Source organism: Parus major, chromosome 2 (assembly GCF_001522545.3).
Source record: "Parus major isolate Abel chromosome 2, Parus_major1.1, whole genome shotgun sequence".
NCBI classification, from domain to species: Eukaryota; Metazoa; Chordata; class Aves; order Passeriformes; family Paridae; genus Parus; species Parus major.
Window position 1 is genome coordinate 12,702,196 of NC_031769.1, and position 15,223 is coordinate 12,717,418.

The 15,223-nt window shown below is 42.7% G+C and overlaps 1 protein-coding gene across 1 annotated transcript in view; it reads left to right on the plus strand.

Annotated features, from left to right (window-relative positions):
* The window catches only part of FZD8 (frizzled class receptor 8), a 3,429-nt gene extending 1,830 nt beyond the window's left edge, over positions 1-1,599 (plus strand). Inside the window, exon 2 of the mRNA XM_019005716.2 lies at positions 1-1,599. This exon is cut by the window's left edge and continues 8 nt beyond it. Within this exon, the coding sequence (XP_018861261.1) occupies positions 1-943 (943 nt within the window). The 3' untranslated portion in view covers positions 944-1,599.
* Positions 1,600-15,223: the final 13,624 nt, after the last annotated feature.

Consider the following 15,223-nt stretch of genomic DNA (forward strand, 5'->3'; position numbering starts at 1 on the left):
GGCCGAGCTGCAGCCGGAGCTGGCGGTGGCCGAGCACGTGCGGTACGAGAGCACCGGCCCGGCGCTGTGCACCGTGGTCTTCCTGCTCGTCTACTTCTTCGGCATGGCCAGCTCCATCTGGTGGGTCATCCTCTCCCTCACCTGGTTCCTGGCCGCAGGCATGAAGTGGGGCAACGAGGCCATCGCCGGCTACGCACAGTATTTCCACCTGGCCGCCTGGCTGCTCCCCAGCGTCAAGTCCATCGCTGTTCTGGCACTCAGTTCTGTGGACGGGGACCCGGTGGCTGGCATCTGCTACGTGGGCAACCAGAGCCTGGAGAACTTACGGGGTTTCGTGCTGGCACCGCTGCTCATCTACTTGGCCATCGGCTCCATGTTCCTGCTCGCTGGCTTCGTCTCGCTCTTCCGTATCCGCAGCGTCATCAAGCAGCAGGGTGGCCCCACCAAGACCCACAAGCTGGAGAAGCTGATGATACGCCTGGGACTCTTCACTGTGCTCTACACTGTGCCAGCTGCCAGCGTGGTTGCCTGCCTCTTCTACGAGCAGCACAACCGGCCCCGCTGGGAGGCCACGCACAACTGCCCCTGCCTGCGTGACCAGCAGCCAGACCAGGCCCGCCGCCCTGACTATGCCGTCTTCATGCTCAAGTACTTCATGTGCCTGGTGGTGGGCATCACCTCCGGTGTCTGGGTCTGGTCTGGCAAAACTCTTGAATCCTGGAGGGCCCTCTGCACTCGCTGCTGCTGGGCCAGCAAAGGTGCTGCCGTGGCTGGGAGCACAGGGGCAGGAGCAGGTGGACAGGCAGTAATCACCACGGCAGGAGGACTTGGGGCCGGAGGTGGTGGCTCCCTCTACAGCGATGTCAGCACCGGCCTGACGTGGAGATCAGGCACCGCCAGCTCTGTCTCCTATCCCAAGCAGATGCCCCTGTCTCAAGTGTGAGGAGGGGGAAAGAGGCCAAAGGTTAGGGAATGAGGGACACTGGCCTGCCTAAAATGCCCCCTCACTGTTTGGTGCCATTAATGAACCCCTAATGGTCCTTATTAGCCACAGCTTGTATAGAACAATGCAGCTGGCAGAGGCCCCAGGCTCCAACCCCCTCCTCCTTCCCCTCCATTCATATGCAGGGAGCATGTACTTCAAGGAGCCAGCTTATTATTTTGCTGGCAGAGGAGGGTAGAGGCTCACCCGTGTCTTGCAGAGGACAAGGCACAGCAGCTTCTGAGTCACTCTGGACTAACAGCAGCTCTTTACTCGTGGGAGGGAGGGTCTTCCTCCCCCCCATCCTGACGTGGGAGTCTGCTGGGGACTGCAGGTTTTTGGGATGTGGATGACCAGGCAAATGCCTTACAATATTGACTGAATCAAAACATGTCTTAATATTACACCCCAGCTAAATACGGGTTTCCTACATTAAAGGATGTATTTATATAATTATTTGTTACCTTGTACAGATATGTAAAATATGTATATATCCAAAGCTATACAGTCTGTAAATTTTTTTTGTAAAAAAGTTTAGAGGCTACCCCTGTAAGAGCAAATACGAGTATTCTATTTTGTCAATAAAATGACTTTTGATAAATGACTTTTTCAAGCTTTTCCGCTATTCCCGCCCTGGTTATTCCAGATGCTGTATCTTTAGGTAGTTCCATAAACTATAAACGGCATTCATGCTCCAGTCATTACCAGTTAAAGAAGTGAAATATGTAGACACAAGAAAACAAGTCATTCAACAAGTTGTTCTGAAAAAGTGTTTGCCAAAACTGGGAGGTGCCTTAGCGTACTTCTTTCCTTTTTTGAAAGATGATGGTGTCTTTAAACTGAGCCTTTACAAAAGAGTCGTCTCCCATGGCATGTTAAGTGTCCTTTTAAAGCGGGTGTTATTTTAGGAATGTGTGCACCCGCCTCTCATATCTGTTGTCTGCACTTCTGTAAGCACCTGCTTTTCCTGGGATGCATACTGAAGTGTAAAAGGTTAATGTTTTAAATTCATAGATCATGTACTATGGTGGAACAGTGAGTTGAGATTTGTTAGATCAATCTCTTCTTAACAGATTAAACTAACATCTTAACTTTTGTATATCAAATATGGTCCTTTTTCAAGAGAAAAGGTATTGTTCTTCTGTCAGGAGTAAGCTAATTTATTTGAGCAGAAGGCTGTTGAATTAACAGAAGAATGCTTTGGCAATTGTTGAACTTTTTACCTGTCTGCCCAGTGGCTCAGAACATCGTTCCTTTAAGAGGAGCTAAATGAATAGGGTTAATCTGTAGGGAACTTGGTTTCTTTTGAGTTTGGGAAAACTTTGATCTTTTCTCTTCACCAAACGTGATGTATAGTCTGAAGTTTCTTTCCCTGCTGCCTGGTTCCTCTTGTTGCAGACCAATTGGCCACCATGGAGCCTTAAAGTTCTTCAATTAAAGGGACATGGGACTTTTTTTTTTTTTTTATTTTAAGAGGAAGACTTGTAACAGTTAGTGAACACCAGAGGGAAAAGGGAGAACAGCCTTTTAAACAGCTTTTCCCTGCATTGTTAGCCAGACTGCAGGCAGCAAGGCATGGCTTGGAGCATTATAGAAAAGAGCTATGAATGCCCTACAGGTGGTCTGCTCACATAATCTCCCCAATTTAAAACATTTTCCTTTACAGGACAATTGCATTACAAAACTCCCTTCTCTTTTGGTCCTAATTGAACCAAAGAACAACTACAAGATTTTCTTTAAAAACTGAGTGTCCAAAAAAAATTTAAAATCTATTAACCAACATTCTAATCTGTTTTCTAAAGTGAGAGCACTCAGAATACCAAGAGTAAAAACTGCATTAGACATTACTCCAGATATTTTTACATCATCTGCTTATATTCTGTCAAATTAGCAATCATTTAAAAGCAATTGGTTAGGTTGTGTGCTAGCAGTGAAAAGATAGCCCCAGGTCCCTTATTAACCTGCCAATCATGATAAGAGATGGGCAGCTACCCTACTAATGACACAGATATCAGTCATGATTTGTGGGAAAAACCTTGTTTCATTGAGCACTGACTTGATTATTGGTGTCCCTTTCAAAGATCTCCTAACTTAATAGACCCCACTTCTACAAACTTGCCAGGAACATGAAAAGGAGTAATTTAAAATGCTCCTAACTCCTTGATGTGAAAAATAATTTTATCTTCTTAAATGCAAAGGAAATTCCACTGGGATTTATGCATGGTGCCTATTTATGCACTGACTGAAAGCATCAGAATATTGACAGAGCTGTAAGTTGAAAAAGCTGTACTATTTTTCTATATTGCTGGAAACATTTTTTTCAAGGTTGTTGAATTAAATCAAGGTGGAACTTTTACCTTCTGTTAGGTCTTCCTGCTGGGGAAGACCCACATAGCAAAATCAGTTCTGCAGATAAAAATCTGAGTTCCTTCCCCTCCACCATGTTCTAGCAAGGAAGACAGAGGGGAGGTACAGTAACAACTCTTCTCTGAGAATTTGTCTAGATAGGTTTCTCACAGGCTGCAGGTTGCTAGCACTGAGATAAAAGCATTTCTAATAAAAGAAAGAAGTAGCCCTATGTCTTAACCTACTTGGGAATGAGCCAAGAGGTGATGCAGGTGACTACCAGACAGGTGAACTGAAAAAAGGAGTCTGAGAGCTAGCCAGGTAAACAAGATGTCTGCTTTGGAAGTGACTGAGTAATAATGCAAAAGTTAAACAAATGAAAATGAGGCAAAATTAAAATCACTAGAAACCTGGGGAAATGGAGCTAAAGAAGCTAACTTAGAAATACAGATTTTTGTGAATCAGTATAAAAGTTATAGATAAGGAAAAACAGTCAGAAACACCAACAAGGCATTTAGGTACACAAAAAGAAAAATCCACAGCTACAACGAACTTCACATTATTAAGATGCCCTTTATAAAACTTTAACGTTAAATTTGCTATGAAGATCCAAAAAGTATTGGTAAGGTGATAGAAATGAAAATGTTAATTTTCAAGATCTTGTGATAAACTGCCTCCTCTGTAAATTTGCCAGAGAGCTACTGAAAATAGCTCAAGGAGACCCATGGCCCAAGCCCTTGCCTGCAGAGCAAGAGTGCCATCAGCATCCCTGCTGGCAAAGGCTCATCCATGGGCAGGGACAGCAGCCACACACACTGACTCTGGAGAGCTAAGGCAAAGCTTTGCAGTCACTGAGGGGGCCTGTAGCACAACTTCTATGGCAGCATTTGGGGGCTGGATAAAGGCAACCGAGAGCCTCCTACAGAAAGGCCAAACTGCTCTGTTCAGACGAGTGACCAAGTTAGAAAAACGTGGTTTAGGGGTTTTTTCCTCTCTAGTAAGCAAGACACCTTTACAGAGCTTTTTTTTTTTTTTTTTTTTTTTTTTTTTTTTTTTTCCCAGGACCCCTCCTTGCTTTACATGCTCCTGCTTCAGAAAGGAAATCTTACAGATCTTCCTTCTCCTGCTGCAAAAACTGAAACCTCCTGCATCCTCCCAGAGAGCTGGCCTCCCTTCTGGTGGTCCTCTTAAAAGGAGGCAGAGCAGTGCAGGTGTGCTGCAGAGCCTCAGCAGGGACACTGCACACCCCCTGGGCCCTGCTGCTCAGTCCTTGGGAGCTAGCTGGAGATGTGCTCCAAAGCTTTCCCTGTGCAGGAGAAGCTTCCCTGAAGCTTTGATAATCAATCATTTTGTTGGGAAGGGGCTTTGAGACAGGGAGGAATTAGGAAATTCTCATATATTGTAATAACACAAAAGTGGCCAGGCTTTCTGGGAAGGCTATGAAGTCTAGGACTGGCACACAAGGAGTCTTTTCTCCTTTCTTACACAATATTTAAAGTATTGGGGTGCTTACCCATCAAACAGCTCTTCAAATGTCCTAAAAGCTGTCCCAGGTGGGGTAGAAAAACTGGAGGCAGGGGTGCCTCTATGCACACACTACCCACAGTGTTCTCTGAAGCCCAGCTTCAGAGCCTGGGCTTTTTCCAGGTTCTCTCAGGAGGAAACATCTCTAGACACCTGAAAGCTTGTAGAAGAAAGCAGCAACAGTTTTTTACAGGAGGAAACAGGTACTGGGAGACAAGGCAGAATGCCCAAATTTAAAATGGAATCACTAGCTGAGAAAGAAGGACCTTGGGAGAATCTCTACTTTGAAATATGAAAATTCAGTACTAGACCACTTCTTGAACCCAGTGACTGCTCAATGCACTTATGTCACAAGCACTACATGCATTGCAAAAGCCAAACCCAGCCTGCAGTGAGGTAGCCCTCATAACCAATAAAAACATGACATTTTGCATGGGATAGACACACCACCTAATGTGAGAGAGGCGAGAACTAGTGATAATGTACATTGAAAAATGACAAAAGATGCTCCTGGAGTGAAAACTCACCTGCAGTCAAGATCATGCTGGAGGAAAGCTCAGTGTGGACCAGTCAAACCAGCTTGTGGGATCACAGCCAATCTCCAAAGTGCCTGTTACTACCTGCCTGTAGCAGGCCCTGCTCCTGCACCCCATTCCAGAGCCTGTATTTCTCCAGGCACACATTTCCACTCCCACACACCATGGTCAATGCAGCTTCTGGCCCAACAGGGAAGTGAGTGAAGAGCAATCTCTCTCCATTACCCATCCTGGCCATGTTCCATCTTTCTGTCCTGCATACCAAAACTGGATGGTATGGAAAAGATAGCACATTTCTCCCTAGAATTAAAGAGGCTGGGCAACAAAGGTCACCCTGAAAACAATAGGATGAGACTAAGAAGAATAAAGAGATCTGAAAATGTCAGTCCAAAGAAAAAACATTAAACAAGGCAGGCTCCCAGCATGTGGTCATAATGAGCTCTAGGCAGCCTTCAAGAGAACTCAATTAGAAATCTTCAGACAGCTCTATTTATTTAAGCTTTTATAACTGCCCATCATTACTGTAATCAGGTATATGAATTTCACTAGTTCAGCAGAAAGGATCACACACCATAAATGCTATGGTGATATGGAAATAACTAGTGTCTGGTATTAAAATGTGGAGCAATAATCTGAGGTGACTAAGGGTAGTCAAAACACCTCAGAAACTAGCACCTAAGGTCAAATGCTGAACCAAGCTTTTCGAAGGCTGAGATAGCACTTCTTTGCTCCCACTAGTCTCTTATCTGTGATCTCAAAACACTTTACATTCACTTGTGAACTAATCAAATTTCTTCTTGTGAGGCAGAAATTGCAGTAATAATACCGAGGCTAATGAAACTTAAATGTAACTCTAGGGGAAAAACCTGGATTTCCTGACTCTGCTCTGTGTCCTCAGTACAGCTCCGTTTTATGAGCACTTTCTCACACCTATGCCCTCCCCACCAATGTCCCCACAGCAGCCCCAAAGGCCACAGCCTCATGCCCGCAGTGTCCGGCTCTGCTGCAGCGCTCAGCCAAAATCTACTTGTGCAAGACTGGAGGGAAATTGCTCCATCCTCCCATTCCCTACTGCAGGGAGGTATGGAAAAGAAAGTTCACAGCAATTCTGGAGTTGCACCGGGCAAGAAATCCTGCAGGAAAAGGGGCTGCGGTAGGAGAGGCTGTGCGGGCACAGCGGCGGGAGCGGGATGTGGGATGTGGGATGTGGGATGTGGGATGTGGGATGAGGGATGAGGGATGAGGGATGAGCAGCGATCTCCATCCCGCAGTGCCCTCCGCTGGGGAGACCGGGAATTCCAGCGCCAGCCCCTTCCACCGCTCCTGCTCCCGCTTTGTCAGCCTTTCCGGAGCTTCTCCTCTCGGCCGAGCCTGGCGGGGCCGTGGGGGGAGATGCCAGCCCCGCTCCCTGCTCTGACCCTGCACACACCGCCGCTGGCACCCTCTGGGCAGGGCTCACCACCTCTGCTACAAGCAGAATACAGAACTAAGATGCTCTTTCTTAAAATCCAGCTCTCCAAGAAAATAGAAATTTAGTCAGAAAGACACGGCCACATTCCTGAAGATACCTAATATATTATAAAGGAGAATGCTGGCCTATTTCTCTGGAACGCTACCTTACTTGTTTAATATGTTGCATTAAGAAAGAGTTCTTATCCCATCGGTTTTGCCTTACATGTGACTTGTTAGGTGCTTTCAGGTATGCTTTAAATGCATTAGTCAGTTCTTTCCTCCAAACTTCTGTCATTGATAATTACACGTGACATTCTTCACAAAGATAGTCTCGAATTATTTTTTTCTACTTGACTTTTTTCCAAAAATAAACTTATGACCAGAATGTCCCATTTTCACATCTTCTGTAATTAGAAAGAATAGTTTTCATGCTATGAACAGAAATGTGTTTGAGACATGATACCTTCATCATTTCTCAGTGGTTGAAATCTAAATGCTCTCTTTCAATGTAAATCAGAAAATGTAGCCATCTGGCTTAGGAAACAAATTACTTGTTTTGGCTTTCTCTCCAGATGTAGGGAGGGAACAGAATTAAATCTGACTTTTAGGAAAGGAAGGGGGAATGTTTCCCGTGGAGACTGTGCAGCTTTGGGCACTGTGTGTTCTGTGCATCACTCTGCAGGGAGATGCACAACTTTCTCCCTTCAAACCTGCAGGGTGGAAAGCACATTTATCATTGTGGGCTTTAAACTGAAGTTACTTTTTTGCAAAACGCAGGGAAGAAATGTTTTGCTAGAACAAGTTGTAAAATCTTATTTTTCCAGGAGACAGAGCAGGGCACTAGGAACAGCCAGACCAGGAAACCACGGAGACCCACACGGAGCTTCTTTGCTGCCATCCTGGAGCTCATTAGTGTACAAGAATTGTGTGTGTTGTTTTTAGCAGCTAAAGAGTTATTTATGGCTTCTATGTTCTCAAGCCAAAGTGAGTGAGGGGTGCAACCAGGGCAAACGCATCAGAGCAATGCAAATCACTGACAAGGCATCATGAATACAAGCTGAGCAGAATTTAAATACAATCCATGAATGAGAGGAAAGATTTGCATGCGGGAAAGAATCATTAGAATCTGATTTAACAAGCAGTACATAAAATGGGCCTTTGCAGCTTAAAATGAAGCAAAGCACATTCACGTTATACATTCTTAATGAAAAAAAAAAAGCAGCAAAATCACAAAAAACCTAATTTATAAGTAGAGCTTGGAATAGAAATGGTTTTCACAGAATACCTTTAGATCCTGATTCAGAAACTTGTGCTTGATTGCTTTCTTGAATAGAAGTGGATCATAAGCATGTAGGGTGGTAAGGACTATTTAAGTGCATGCCAAAGTCCTATTGATTTCAGTGAGATTTTATAAGATACTTAAAGTAAGCATGTGCATAAATGTTTTCCTGAACAAGAGTGCTTTTCTGAATTAGGACTTAACCCATGAATTTACACAGTGCTTTCAAACATAATTCCTTCTGGGAAAATAGAATAGACAAGAATAATTTTTTTTAATTGTATATTTCTATATGTCTTAAAAGAAGTTAATGGAAAATTATTCTGGATAAAATTTTCTGTAAGGTCCAAAAGCCAACAGTGAACAATCTGTGGCAGCTGAAAGTACATAATGTGCATACAGCAACTTTTATAGACTGACTACTGGTTTCATCTCAACTAAATGCTGGAAGGTTTTGAATATAAGGAGTTTTATAGCTAATTTCAGTCTCTTGGAAGGAAAGTGATAAGTTGTTTTACATTAAATTATATTATATTCAGTCTGAGAAAAGAGCATTTCTTTTAAAAAACACCTTCCATTTTTTGTTTTCAGTCAGTGGTCACTAACATTGGGAAGAAAAAACTTTTTATGTAATGTCTCCTAAAATAAAATGTGTCTACTGCTAAATGTCTTGTCTTTTGAAGTAATGGCTGAAGTGGCAGGTTCTGATGCAACTGTGTTTGCCTGATACTGAGATCATCTGTCTCTGTCAACATTGGACAATCTTTTTGTTTTTATAGAAGCTTTGCTCCAGCCATGTATTTGTGTTTCCTACCATATTCCTCTGGAAATACAACACTTCCTTCATGCACATCTCTCAGCTAAGTCTTTAGCAACAACACACATAAGAATTCCAAGAGCTCAGTGTATGACCATGTGGCCATATTGACTATACTTGTGAAAGTCAGATTCTAGTGTCAATTTTTTTTTTCGGCATTTTAGAAGATTTTGGAGTGTTGTGGTGATGGCTTGCAAGATGTCTTTTTGAAATCTATAAATGGTATGACCAGTGTGATTTTTGACTTTTGTTCTCTCTTTCTAAATAATTCTACTTTGAAAATGTTTAGCATCATGTGCTATTCCAGGTCAGCAGCAACACTATTCTCCCGACTGAGCATTCTGTGTCTCTTTTGTTGAATAAAAACCAGGATCACATTTGTTGAAAGGTAATATCCTCTATAGCAGTACTTCTCTAGCTGATATCACTGCTTAAATATTTCTCAACATTTTCATACCTTTTTTTTTTCCTTCCTCTTCCCTCCACCCCTTTCCCTCCAAGTGTCATGTCTAGGTGACAGCTGAGGATCAGCTCTAGACTAGGACGTAAATACAGGTAGGTATCTCAGTATAGGGTTTTTTTAAGGTAAGTCATTGTATGAACTCTTATTGTAGTCAACAGTGTGTTAGAAATGTAGTCAGTAGGTCGTGGAAGCAGAATCTGGGCTCTAAGTAACTCGTGGGCCTCACTTCAGTTGCTCAGACATGGGCTCCAGGTGATCCTGGAGATTCCTGACCAGTCTCTACCCACCTCTCCAAATGAGCGTGGGTCTCCTGTAATTCTCTGTCATGTCTGAAAGACACAGGTGAATATCACAGCTACCCTCTGGCAACTCTAATAACATGGGATACTTTGAGGGCAATTTATTGCAGTCCAGCTCTGGATTTGACCAGATCTCCTCAAAGAGTAGGGGGACTATGGACACGGGCATCAAAGCTGTGTGACAAAGTGTAGGTGTCTTAACCTTGAGCTGAACCGTCCCAGGAGAGGCTGGTGATTATTTTTATCATCTCTGTTACAAGATTTCAGTATTTTCTTGCTGATGAGTTCTTTAATTGCTGTTTCCTCAAGACTTACATTTTTTGCTGGGCTCTCTCATGTCTTTTTACAAGCTGGCACAATGTATAGTCTTGATTTTCTGTAGAGAGATTTCTTCTTAGCCACTGCTCTGACCTCTTTGACCCCTTAAAACCACTCTCCACATTATCTGCTAAGGATTTGGTGTGGGGAGTGTTATTCTTGATAAGGCCTTTGATTGGTATAGTAATAACTTACTCAGTATAATCTTAATTTATTGAAAAGGTGTTATTTTAGTATCACCTCTTTTAGCAGTCTCTTCACATGCTTTCTTCTACCTCTTTGTGGTATATTAACTTCTCTGTTCTTTACTTTAAGTTTTATTTTTCTGTTGCCTCATTTCCTGATAAAATTTTAGAAAGTCTATTGCTTCCTTTGGTTTACCTCCTATTTGAAGTTTTCTTCATTTATCCAAATTTTAGAACCACTTAAAGTACATAAACACATACCCTTAAATCATGCAAGTTCCACCAGCTCCTCTAGAGAGCAGCAAATATGTTCAAATAAAATAGTAGCATGCTTCAATCTAATGTTTCCTGAAACAAAATCTTTGGTAACTCAGCTTGCTAAGTACTGCTAAAGATCAAAAAACTATGAGGAATGAAGGTCTTATACCTGAACCTGGCATTTTCAGACATTGTCTGAGAACTGTCTTAGCCCTGGTATTTAGTGTGGAAGCCTCCTACCCTCTCCAAAAGCCCAACACCAGCTCACCAATATCTTACGGCAGAGAAGAGAGGGAAGGCAGCAGGGGTTCAGCCTGGGCCAGGGACTGGACTTGGATGCCCACCAGATCCGTGGGCTGTAAAGCTTCCATCTTTACACAGCACTGGCAGCCAGGAGGAAGCACTCACTCTCAGAAAAACACCCACAAGTTCTCCATGCTCATGTCCATCAGTGGGCGTTTGACAGATGGGACTCTGGTTCCTGGTGTGCACTAACTAGGGCTTAAGGGAACTTGGCACCTGACAGCATTGAGCTACAATTCTTCTATTTCTTAAGAAAAATAGCAAAGATAATGTAAAGTCTTTCTAGCTACAGACCTCTTCAGACTAATGTCACCATGTGTTTGGACCTAAATGCTACATAAATCTTCAAGAGAAGGACAAAAGTCCCTCTGTTCTTTGAGACCAGTCTCCATGCACAACTCACAGCTGCCTGCCTGAGAGCTCACACAGCTGGCACACTCCTAACAAGGCAGACTCATTCTGATGGGAAAACCCATAAAACAGAGCTTCCAGAAACGTGCTCACATTCACAGACCTGTCTCTGGTAAGGTTTTCTGCCAATAAAACTTCTTGGTCTGTATTGACAGTCTAAAGTAGCTTTTGCAAAGGTTTTCCTCTCAGTTAAAAGCCTGGTCGATTAAGTCAATCCCAGAGCTGCAAAAGGCACATGGCTGCAGGCAGAGCAGCTTTTCCTCAGCTTCCTGTGACCTACATTACATGTCATCACCACTAACACCTGTGCTGGTGGCGTTCCCTTCAAATTGCCAGGCACTGAGGTACAAATGGGAATCACCTTCCCCAAAGTCACTACCTGACCTCTGTTAGACATAAAGAACACTGGGAGACATTTCTGGATGGACAGAAAATATCACCAGTGTAAGAGTGACTGCCAAGGCCACGACAAAGCAAGGGAATCCTTTCTAGAAAATGGACTTACCATGAGGCATCTTCCATTGCCTCAAGGCTGCTCACCTCATCCCAGCATAACATGGAGGAGGAGATGGATCAAGTCAGGCAAAGAGGGAAAAAAAGCAAGGAATGAATTGTATGCAGCTGAAGATGATGTTTATCACATTTTACCCTTCCCTATGTCACCCTTCATACCAGGATCCTGCCTCTTCAGTAGCTGCATGGCTTCTGCTGGTGGGCTGGATCAGTCAAATACAGCAAAGCAGACAATCTGCTAACCAAGTTCCACCTCATTTTTTGGAAACGCAGTGGCAAAGATCCTGGAAACTATGGAAGTGGTTCTCCTGGATGGATAGTGGAGGCTGTCCCTCACTGCTTTTTGAGGTGTGTGCTGGCAGCTGGGACAGCCTCACACAGGGTGCACTGGAAAAGCACAGCCTTCTGCACCATGAGAGCCCACCTGGCATCGAGACAGAGAGAATATAAAGGCACTGGCAAAATGGGAAGTAGCTGGCACTTACCAGCACTTCCTCTTTACAAACTAAATCCTGCAAACACTAGCATGGACACTAACGTGGAAATTCCCAGGAACACTCCAACAGAGCTCAGTGCTCACTGAGATGGTGGGTGAGCTCTTGTCAGGTGCTGACTGAGGCACCCATAACCTCATTATACACTTTGTATAGCCCATTTTTGAGGAAGATCCTGGTGATTCTCTAGTCCAAATAAATTTATCTATGGTTAACTTTGCAGCCACAGACTTGTGCTCACAATTGTATTAAACAGTTGCCCTGTCTGGCCTTAGCTTTGCAACAGTTTCTCAATGTAACCCTATAGCATGGGATTAGTTTTTAGACATCCACTAAATTCTCATTTATCAGCAGAAGTCCTCGGTGTTGGAGGTGTTCAGTCTGTATTGGCACGGCCTGCAGGCTGCCTGAGGGATGCAGAGGGCAGCTCTGTAGGAACTAGAGAGACATGAAAGTTGTATTTTGGTGCCCCAGATGAACTACTCTTATGATACTCCAAAATTAGGGCAGAATTTGTATAGAAATTGGTGTCAGAAGCAATGTGGGATTCTATTTCAGCTGACTTGGTGCCCAGGTTCTAGAGTGGGCTGAATCCCAGGTTCTACAAAACAAAAATATTACTGATGGATACCAATGAACATGTCAACTAAAATAAAAAGCCTAAATGTTTTGCTTAAGCCTTTGTTTTTAATTTGTAGCAAAAACTTCTCAAAAAATAAAGTATGCTGAGCCAAGTTGTTTCTGGAAATGAGCCTTGTAGAAATATTTCAGGAACCTCATGTACAAATAAAGCAACTGTTTGGATTTTTTAATCAACTCCTGACCTTTTTTTTCTTTTTTTTCCCCTATACTTCTTTAAGGATTTTTGCTGAAGTACAGAGGGCTAAGTAAATAGGGAGCATAAGACTGCTGTCCTAAGGGGTTGTCAATATTTCTATCTAAAAGTCATGGAATATATTTCTCAGATATTGTTAATTTGAAGAAAATATTTCCCATTTATCTGCACAATTCAAAGTCTATTTCTATAAACTCTGAAAATTATGACTGACTGATTGATTCTAAATTGAAGTAGCTCTGTGTTCCAAGTAACTCCAGGCTGTGAGGTGGATTGTTACCACATCTGTCTGTCTGTCTATATTACAAAAAATATCTATGGACCATTCCTTAATATTGGCTCACCTTGTGAACTTCATAAAGGTTGATAGCCCGTGGGATCAGTTCTGAGTCACTGATGGGAGGCTGAAGTCGGGCTGCAATGCAAATCCTGTGGTGCTTTCCAGTCATTCAAAGGTGAGGTCCCATCAAGTCATCAGGTTGGACATGAAAGTCTGTGGTGAACCTGCACAAACAGGTGTCTGTCAATGCATCACAACTGTAAACTGTGTTACAGATAGTTCGTATCTATGTTTCAGAGAAATGCTTTAGAAAGAGGCTTGCTGAAGGAGAAAAAAACTGGGATTTGTTAGCCAATGTGTACAAGTTGTTCATCTGCCTACCTCTGAATATCTCCACTAGACCTCCAAAGATAGCACAGAGCTTTAAAGTTTGTGCCAGAACGAAGGAGCTCATTGCACTGTATATTGTCTGTCAGAAGTAAGAATCACTCACACTGACTCATAGAGAAATGAGTAGAAGGAGTGGGTGTCTATGTGGGTGTTTAATTTGTCAGGACAAGTGGGGCTCTGAAAGCATCATGGTTTCTCTTAAAAAAAATTGCCTATCTTCAATGCAAGGAAAAGGCAAGTCATCACAGGGGAAAATGCAAAATTTTATTCTGCTAGGTCAAAATCTCCTGTTTATTTCCATTATTGTTCTTTCTTTGCTAAAAGTAACATTTTCAGTGACAGAAAATGCTGTGGTGCCTAAAGTCTCACTGGCAAAATAGATGATACTCAGATAGGAAATCCAGAAATGAAGGAAATTACTTCTGATTGTCGAGCCCAAATCCCCCATCGTTCTTGAGAGCAGCATATATAGACCTCAGTTTCTAACAACAAGCTCAAAATCTGCCATCATTCTCACTCAGTAAATTGTTTATCAGTGAAAGCTTTTCAAAGCTAATCCAGTACTCAAAGTGTTACCTGCAGACACTGAATTAGAGACAGCTCTCTACCTCCTGGCACTTCCAGAGTGTGAACAGCACAAGCTTATAAAACTGTTCTCAGACTGAGCACTGTGTGTGCCCTCCCATGAATAAATTACACTTGTGGAGATGACCTGGGACCTCCTGCCAGTCAAGCCAAATGGAAGGAAACAGACAGTAAAGTGGGAGAAATCAGAAGTCAGTGAAGCAAACTGTGATTGTAATCTGTCTACATGGATGCTGGATAATTTCAATATAGAGGTGCAGTTGATACATTCTGATCAGATTTCTGCCTTAGTGAACTCATTTTTCAGAGCTGGCATTGCTGGGTATCACAGGCCAAGAGTTCTTGCTATGAGTGAGCAGAGACCATCTAATCTGCAGAACATTTTATCAACTCAATTACAATGTAAGCCATTACGCTGTAAAATTACATCTCTGTCAGTTGAGAACTTCGGGCTATTAAAAGTAGATCAAAAGACAGAAGTTAAAGAACAGACTTTTGAACTACTCTACTGTCCTATATTTTGAGATGTATTTCTTTATTGTCCTAAAATACTACAAGCAGTAACAGTTTATCTGTTCTCCATTGTAACCATGAAATTACAATAATATAATGTCCAATTAATGTGCTCTTTAAGGATTTCTATTAGAAAGCTAATAATTGAAATAATGATGTATCATGTAAGGGCAGATAACAACTTGAAAGAGTACATTTCTAACCTCAGATTTAATACTTATTCTGGGCTGAACTGGGATATTCGTGGAGAACAACTGCTGCTGACAGGAAATTATGCATTCCCTAGACACCTGTCTACAGTGTCTTTCACAAGAGAAGAGAGTCACAGCTTTCTGTTATGTTGCTGAGAGGAAGTCAGTGACCCAACCTAAAAAGTGCAACAAGAGAATAAAGTGATTATAACAGACTGAAACTTGGCTTCTAAACTAGTTTGGCTTTTA